The following is an 8,550-nucleotide window of genomic DNA, read 5'->3' as shown; positions in this document are numbered from 1 at the left end:
GTACAAGTGCGCAAGTGGTTTAGGAATGAATACCTTGAGCGTTTCTGGAAGATAAATTGTTCATTGAAGCACAAATAGCGTCTGAACTTTTACTTGTTTCAACTGACTTTGGCGCAGTAACCATGTCATTTTCCTCGTGCACATGTGGCAATCGAAAAGTTCCATGCAGTAAACTTGAGTAATGAATAATTGAGCAAACTGCCAGAGATAGTATTGGAGATGCAAGAAGAAAATTGGGCAATTGTTTTACTTGAAAATATCTGAGGAAACCTACACCCCTGATATTACAATATAAGTTAACTATTTATAAGCAAAGAATAAATAGAAACAGAAGGATTGTTTTCTACACATACAGCAAAGCAGCAAATAGCTTGAAGGGAAAAAAAGTACCAGTAATGACTTTGAAGAAAACCATATAAATTAGGTAGCCTTTGTTTGCACCATGGCCTCAACTCATCTGAAGAACCACCTAGGCAGATATTCAAGTATCCATATGCTTGGAATGCTATAAATGGCACAAATATGAAAATAGAACGTATGGCTCCAGTGACAATCGCCTGGGCTGCCAACTTAAGGAAAAAAAAACATGTTAAAAATCAAAATTGCCATTACAACAAGCTAATAATATATATAGCAACAGGTAATTAAACATAGATAATGTGATCTTACTATGTGATTTTTCTTATGGATAATAGCATCATAAGCCAGTTTCAATGCCTGAAAACAGAAATAACCGGCATTAAGTGCTCCATTTGACCTAGCTGAACCAGAGAGCGCAAGCAGGAGCATGGCTACAGTATTTGCACCAGAAAATATGAAGTATATCCCCCCAAGTGACAATAACGCATAAAGACTCTCTGAATATCTGTCAAGGACATCTTTAGTATCAAACATATTAGAAAGAATGAAGGTTTATAAAAACCTCAGTATGCTTGTAAGATAACAAGAACAGGGGTTTTACATTGATGAGTAAAATATTGAAGCTGGGTTGAAGCAGAACAAAACAGATGATCGTAATGCAGCTGCTGTATCTTTTAGGACTAAAACTGATAGCCTGCAATTATGCAGTAAAGATCCAATTAACCGCCATAAAATTTCTGGAATAGACCTTAGATTAAGAAATGGAACAAGATGTTTGAATTACACAAAAGCTAAGGAAACATGTGTGCATATTTGAAGTTATATATTTTGCCATATATGCAGACAGGATATGCTGGTAGCACACAAAGCTATAAGCTACTAATTCTAACGAAAAAATGAAATAAAATTTGAACTGATTTAAACAAGTAATATAAACTCTTATGACTATGTGATCAGGATGCTTATGGTAGAGTGATAGTCTTGTCGATCATAACAGATATAGACACTTTTTAAGTGTTTGATCACTCAAACACATCCCGGTGCATGTCTTAAAGATAATAATGAACACACAAATGCATGGCAAATAAAAACAAGGTTCTCAAAGGATGCTATCCAACTAACTCCGAGTTTTCTTGCCATAATATCAGCTACTCTATTCTACCTGACAAGGAAACAAAGAAAGTTCAATCTTTTATATCAAAAAATGACGGTGGAGAAGTCCAATTTACCTATAGAAAAGAACTGCAGCAAGCAAAAAGGCCAAATTACTCAACGCATAACCCGATAGCGCCAACACCGCTCTGTACCCAATGATTGGCACCAAAGGAACAAACACTGCCACCGGAAAAAGAAACAGCAATGAAGTTGTTAAAACCCTAAACCGAGCCATTCCGAGATCAAAAGATCGGTTCTTGAGAGTAGAACAAATGAAAGAACCAAATTTGAGCCAACCGGATCGAGAGAGGACGGCAATGCAGGCGGGCAGAAGCGGGAGGAAGGCAAAGGTCTGCTCATACTCGTAGCCGCACTCGGCGATCCGCACGAAGTAGACGCCGTCCCAGACGACACTTGATTCGATCGCCGCACCGACCCGGGGCCAACGGACAGCACCGGTCTTCGGCAGTCCGTCTCCAGCGGCGGCGGAGAGGCAGCTGGGGTTGAGGGAGGCGGAGGTGTCGTAGGGAAGGAAGAGGAGGCGCCAGAGAACGATCAGGGTTAGGAGGAGGAGCCTCGAGAGGAGGGCGATGCGGAGGACGAGGCGCTCCTCCGATCCCTCGACCTTCTTCCTCCCCATCGGAATCCTGGAGAACGAGTTGGGGCGGGTTTGCTCGGCGGTCGAGCGGGGCCCGTTTTAAGATGTATTGAGTCGGCCTTCACGATTCGGTTCGGTTCGGTTCATTCCCTATGCCGAACCTAACCCAAATTAAATACGGTAGATATCAAACTCGACTCGGCCAACTCTAACCTAACCCAAATTAATTCTCCGATTCGATTGGGTCGGATCGAGATTGTGCTGAAGGTATCGAAACTCTGTGAGTTACCATTAATTGGGGCTCCATTAATTGGGGCTGTCGTCCCACGTGTACCACCCACCTTATTTTTATTCTATGGGCTTCTCCTTGTCTCGGGGACCACTCCATCCAGCGGCCCGCATACGATCTGGTCGGCTCGGCCCACCATTCTCCGCCCACTTATCTCGGTTGCCCACCGAATCGCACGGGTAACTTATCGGGTGGCGGCGGATCTAAGAAAACGAAAGTACTATCCCAACATGTTTGCTCAGACACATAATGTATACTTGGATTAGTGATAAGGAAAGCGAGTGGGCCCCGTCTGTTTTAGCCAATTACAACAAGGGTATGTTTGCGAGTAGACGTAGATAAGTGAAAGACGTATTGTCGAAAAAGGGGGTTGCATGTTAGGATGGTCTGCCGGCTAACCGACTTCGCGGCCCTCGACGACCCATCACGAATCGGAGAAAGCCACGTGTTATTCAAAGAACCGATAAGGGGTCTATAAATATACGGAAAAGCCCCCCGGAGATCTTATATTCCACAACCCTATCCGCGAAGCACCTCCGCATCCTTCTCCTTTCTCTTCTTCATCGCTCGGCAAGACCACTTTTGGGTCGGGTTCTCCGTGGCCTCGATGCCGTGGTTGGCCGGAACGCACACCGCGATCAGAAACTCCTCGCGAGAGAAGCTCCCTCCTTCGTCTTCGACGTCGTCGTCCTCCACCTACTTCTACTGTGAATAGATTATGGCTGATAATTTTGTGTAAGGACATTAGAGTTAGGGATTTTTGGGTTTTCCTTGGAGATGGAGGAGAGGTCGACGGTTTGAGAAAGAGTGGAGGGGAGATGAGCTTTATGGCGGCGCCGGGGGCGGAGGAGGACGAGGGGGCCGCGGCGGCAGGGCAGATCCATTTGCCGGCGGAGGTGGACTGGGAGATGCTGGACAAGTGGCGGTTCTTCGTCCTGGGCGCCGCACTCTTCTCCGGCGTGTCCGCGGCGCTGTACCCGGCGGTGGTCCTCAAAACGCGGCTCCAGGTCGCGCAGCCAGCGCCGCCGTGCCTCCGCGCGGCGGCGTCCATCCTCCGCCACGAGGGACCCCGGGGGTTCTACCGCGGATTTGCCACGTCCCTCGCGGGCACCGTCCCCGCGCGGGCCCTCTACATGGGCGCGCTTGAGGCCACCAAGAGCGCCGTCGGCACCGCCACTCTCCGCTTCGGGGTCCCCGAGCCCGCCGCCTCGGCTGCCGCCTCCGCTGCCGCCGGACTCAGCGCGGCTGTCGCCGCCCAAGTCGTCTGGACACCCATCGACGTGGTCAGCCAACGCCTCATGGTGCAGGGCTCCGCCGCCGCCACCGCCGCTGCCAAGTACCGCGGTGGTGTTGACGCCTTTAAGAAGATACTGTTCTCCGATGGCCTCCGCGGCCTTTACCGGGGGTTCGGGATGTCAATCCTCACCTACGCCCCATCCAATGCCGTGTGGTGGGCGTCCTACTCCCTCTCTCAGAGACTAATCTGGGGTGGCATCGGCTACCACATGGGTGGCGGCGAGTTGAGGCCGGGACACGGTACGGTGGTGGTGGTGCAGGGGATAAGTGCGGCGGTGGCAGGGGGAGCTTCGGCGGTCATGACAATGCCACTGGACACCATTAAGACGAGGATGCAGGTGTTGGACGGCGGTGGCGAGAGGATGACGATTGGGCGAACAGTGAGGAGTCTTCTAAGGGAAGGCGGGTGGGGGGCATGCTACCGAGGGCTTGGTCCGAGGTGGGCTTCCATGTCTGTGTCCGCGACCACCATGATCACCACCTACGAGTTCTTGAAGAGGCTTTCAGCGAAAGAGGGCTTTCTTTGAGGTACTTCAAACCCCCCAAAAGAAAACCTTTCCCTTGTCTTTTTCATAGCTTTTTGCTGTAAATATTTGAGTTTGAATTTTAGTATTTCCTAGATAGAGAGAGGAAGGGAGGGTGTTGAGTCTAGTTGTTATCAATGAAATATCTTCTGATCTAATCTAATCCAAGTATGGATATGAATTTTGTATGAAAAGAATAATCTTTTTTATCAGTTTTTCTATCTGTTTTGCATATTATTGTCTGATCCATTCTAACCCAAACACAGATTTTTCTGAACATAAGTAGCGTAATCTTGTCATTGTTTAAAGTTGGACTTTTTGTTCAGATAATGGGATAGGAAAGTGGAGGTGTCTGTGAAGGAGTGTTTTGGGAGGATTAGAGTTTAGATTTTAGTGGCAAGTGGATGGATGCAGAAGAGCTCTCGGATTGGTCTTACAGTCATCGAGTGCGCCTTGGTATAATGGATGTGGAGACAAGGTGACTGTAGTCTCTCTGTAAAGTTTGCTGCAAGTGCTGTTACTGTGGTTGGCCTTTTGAGTTGGGAAATCTCTTGCTGCACGAGGAAATCAGGGTGACTAGGCGATCTTAGATCATTTTGGGGCCTCTTTGCCCACGTCTTGTTCTCTTCCTCTCATTTTGGATTGGATTTGGTGATGTTGTGGGGAACTTAGCTTGGTGAGCCTTTGGATTTATCTTCTTATTCTTCCACTCTTCCATGTTTTCTCTAGCTTTGTGAGCCTTGGAGACATAGGATTGCAGCTTATTATTGGATCCTCCACTCTTCCATGTATTTTCCTATTAATCTCTTTTTTATATAAAAACCAAGGCAATGTATCAAACTATTTCTCATTTCCTTGCCTAATCTATGAGGAATTTTGTTCCTTCAGGATATAAATATTGGTGTGGATTTTGGATTGGTCCATCTCTCAGGATGTCATCATGGATGACCTTCCTCCTGGTGCATTGGTTTTAGGAGAGCAAACCTTAGCCGTAGGTTTGGCCATTGCTCGCAGACTAGGTTGGAATATATATTGTTTCATTTCTGAAGTATGATGGTTCGTGCTGGATGCTTATTCCATTAGTGGGAGACCAAATAGATAGAGATGTTCATCAGAAATTAATGTCACCCCTAAGGTTCACTTTTCTCCTAGGTCACGAAGTAGCTTCCTACTCAACATAAGAGAGGCATTTCTACTACTGTCAAAGATACAGTTAAGAGAGCTTTTGTTATTTAAATCTTGGTGGTTGATTTAATTAAACTTGAAAGTACTTTGTTGAATAGTTTGAGAAATAAAAACCACCTTCTTAGGGTTGGGTTTCGAAGATGAGACAAGGACTGCCAAATCATATTACAGTTTTGAAATAATTATTAGGGTTAAAAAGAGAAACAATTTATAGGATCATGCAAGTAGCTCAATGTTGAAATAATTATTCCTGTTGGATGATATGTGACCTTAAGAGAACAGTCAGCTACTGCAAAGGATGATACTGGCTGTCAGACAAGTGGTCCTTTTCAAGAACTTGAAAGGATAAGATCTCCAACATGGTTCTCGAGAAACATAAAAGTAATCCTTTCCTGATTGTTTGGGATCAACTTGGCTGATCCTGTCTCCTCCTACCAGTCACCACCAAAACCCTTAGTTGTTGGATCAAGAGATGAACAAGATTCTCAAGTAAACAATGAGAAAAGCCTTAATAGTTTTTTAAGGCGCAAAGTGGGTAGATATATTGATGGATCATGGTAGTTGCTTGTGAGGTGGGAATATATACTAATATCATTTATGTTCACAGTTGTTCTAGGAGAAATTGACTTAGTTATAAATGAATTGTATTAGCACTTAGTGGCGACGTTAAGATCTGGTTTTTGGTGACGATCAGTGGAGTAACATCCACTGCCGGGTTGGTGAGATTGCTCATGCTTGATAAGGTCCTACTACTTTAATATTTGAAGGATTAATGGTCCCAATCCACTCGAGCTTGCAGCATGAAAATGGCTTACAAGAAGATGAGGTTGCAGGTGATGGATAGTGATGGTGATAAGATGAGAAACCTTTGAGGGAGTTTCCGAAGAGTCTTTCAGCCAGAGAGTATCCTCTGTGAGGTACTTCAAACTGTGAGAAGATCTTTTAAAAAAGTATACCTTCTCTCTTTTTTTTTCTTTCTTTTTTTGTTTGTAAATTAGTGTCATGATTAGTCCACTGCAGTTGTTCTTTTATATAGTGAAGCTCATTGCTGGATAATCTTCTGATATAAAACCATTAAAAAATATATGTTCCTTTTCTTATATATAAAGTAAGCAGTGCTTGTTGTCTTTTTTAGATGGTGGTGGTGAAGGGAGCTGGGTTTAGTAGACATTGATGGACTACTATCTGATCCAATCTTATCCAAACATGGATATGAATTTTGTATGCAAAGCAAGATTGCTTACATCATCTTCATATTATATGTGATCCTCCAGGCATGTTCCTTCTAATTAATGTCGTTTCCCATGTTTGACAATTGAAGTCTCTGTTCATAGATCATAATTAGAAAGCTGAGGCAATTGAAGTGTGTTTCGGATGGATAACATTTCAGCTGTGAAGAGGAACTCTTGGACTGGTCTTAAAAAGAGTCAAGAGTGGGGCAGTGTGTGTGTAAAGATGGCTGCAGGTGCAGCAAATGTGGTAATGTCTTCAAGCCCCTCTCTCCTGCTGTAAACCCTCCCGAAGCCTTTCGTTTCAAGAGTGGGTGAGGAAAAACTCTGTACGAGCAACTGTTGGAAGATGCCAAACTCTATCGGAAGGAGAAAATGGATTGGAGAGTGTGAGCATATGGGAATCATAGATCATAATGGATTGGAGATCCTGACATCAAGTTCTTGTCCTCTCATTCTGGATTGGGTTTGGTGGTGTGGCCCGCTTTTCTTTCCTTTTTGTCCTTGTTCTGGGCCTCCACTCTGCCATGCCCTGTTTTCAATGTGTGTCTAAGGACAAGGTATCTTGCTACTCCAGTGATAAAGATGGATTGGTGTCCTGGGGAGCAGGACTCGTAGTTGAAGGGTCTGGCTCATGCTGTGCTCTGCTTTCTTCTCCTACTTCCAAAGCATCATATAGGTTAGGTTAGGTAATTGGATACTAATTGCATCAGTGGTGGCCTAAAGTTTTGGATTTTGGGTGTAGATAGAGACGTTCACCGGAAAGCATCATGATTTTGGGTGTGGATATTAATTGACGTTCTACCTTTAGCCTCCTTCCTGCTTGGTGGACAAAAGACTTGGCGTGCCATCCCATAGAACATGATCTTGTGGCTTGGACAATGTTGATTGGATGATTGAACCCATGGTTGGTGGACCTGGTCCAACACTAGTTATTCTGTGCATGATCCATTTCTTGGTGTGGGTATATATATATATATATATATATATATATATATATATATATATATATATATATATATATATATATATATATATATATATATATATATATATATATATATATATATATATAAGGTGAAGTCGATTGACTCTTAAGCACAATTATCATAAGAGCAATCGACGTCAGATGATGGATAGTGTATTAGCTTTCATTGGTTTCAGTAATATCATTGACGGGGACTCGAGAAGGCTAACATTGCGTGCAAGGGAAAGAAATCATGGACATTTTGGACCAACATATCCATCCAAAGATCATCAAAATTGTCCACTCAAAGAGGAGAAATATTTAATGGATGGATTTTGTTCTTCACCTCCGGTGGTGATCTCGAAGAAGAAATCTCCAAACTAATCCTAACCTTAGCCAATTCCTATTAAAAAAGGTGAATAGACCGGCTAAGGTTAGGATTAGTTTGAATGTTACTTCTTAGATAAACATTAGAAATTGGTTAAAAGTATGAGTCTTGAGTATGAGTCTTATTAGGAGTTGAGGTTTAGAAGCCCTATAAATAATCTCAAGAAATAGATGAATCTTTTTAGTAACCTTTAAACAGTAACATGAAGGAAAGAACTCCTATAAAGTATCAAGAAGGTCGATCGCCTAAAGAGATCAACCCCAGAATCCATAAGGGTTCTATCATCATTATAAGAATTTATCCCTACTTGAAGCTTTAGAAAAGGAGGAATGCAATATATCAAATCACCGTGCCAAAAGGGTCTTAATTCATGGATGAGAACCGAGTCTTAACGGTACCATCTTGTTCATCCATCAGACTTATTCCAAGAGGAATTCTTCCTGCACAAATCATCTCCTTGCTTCCAAAACCAAGATAGGATTAGCTAGATCAACTAATGTAATGAATCAGACTTGTACCGTCAAAACTGAGATCTGAGAACAGGGGACCCTCTCATTAC

The 8,550-nt window shown here is 43.7% G+C and overlaps 2 protein-coding genes across 4 annotated transcripts in view; one reads left to right on the top strand and one right to left on the bottom strand.

The window, feature by feature from the left end:
* Nucleotides 1-2,372, bottom strand: part of LOC135673720 (uncharacterized) — a 3,860-nt gene extending 1,488 nt beyond the window's left edge. Inside the window, exons 1-6 of the mRNA XM_065182959.1 lie at nucleotides 1,813-2,372; nucleotides 1,590-1,695; nucleotides 962-1,054; nucleotides 670-865; nucleotides 391-569; nucleotides 34-278 (exon numbers count right to left, since the gene is read on the bottom strand). Of these exons, the coding sequence (XP_065039031.1) occupies nucleotides 34-278; nucleotides 391-569; nucleotides 670-865; nucleotides 962-1,054; nucleotides 1,590-1,695; nucleotides 1,813-2,155 (1,162 nt within the window). The 5' untranslated portion in view covers nucleotides 2,156-2,372. The remainder of the gene's footprint in view (nucleotides 1-33; nucleotides 279-390; nucleotides 570-669; nucleotides 866-961; nucleotides 1,055-1,589; nucleotides 1,696-1,812) is intronic.
* Nucleotides 2,373-2,899: 527 nt separating this feature from the next.
* Nucleotides 2,900-6,722, top strand: LOC135673725 (uncharacterized). Of its 3 annotated transcripts, XR_010513438.1 has the most exons (3): nucleotides 2,900-4,226; nucleotides 6,175-6,357; nucleotides 6,543-6,722. XR_010513438.1 is itself a non-coding variant. In XM_065182969.1 (2 exons), exon 1 carries the CDS (start codon nucleotides 3,221-3,223, stop codon nucleotides 4,223-4,225), a length of 1,005 nt encoding a protein of 334 aa, XP_065039041.1. In that variant the 5' UTR covers nucleotides 2,900-3,220; the 3' UTR covers nucleotide 4,226; nucleotides 6,543-6,722. The 3 variants fall into 3 exon arrangements, 2 of the variants coding, with proteins under 2 accessions (XP_065039041.1, XP_065039048.1); XM_065182969.1 differs by lacking the exon at nucleotides 6,175-6,357; XM_065182976.1 differs by lacking the exons at nucleotides 6,175-6,357; nucleotides 6,543-6,722 and adding an exon at nucleotides 4,549-4,566.
* The last annotated feature ends 1,828 nt before the right edge of the window (nucleotides 6,723-8,550 follow it).

Source organism: Musa acuminata, chromosome BXJ1-1, assembly GCF_036884655.1.
Source record: "Musa acuminata AAA Group cultivar baxijiao chromosome BXJ1-1, Cavendish_Baxijiao_AAA, whole genome shotgun sequence".
Taxonomy (NCBI): domain Eukaryota; kingdom Viridiplantae; phylum Streptophyta; class Magnoliopsida; order Zingiberales; family Musaceae; genus Musa; species Musa acuminata.
The sequence above is the reverse complement of the archived record's forward strand: the minus strand, read 5'-3'. Positions and strand labels throughout refer to the sequence as shown.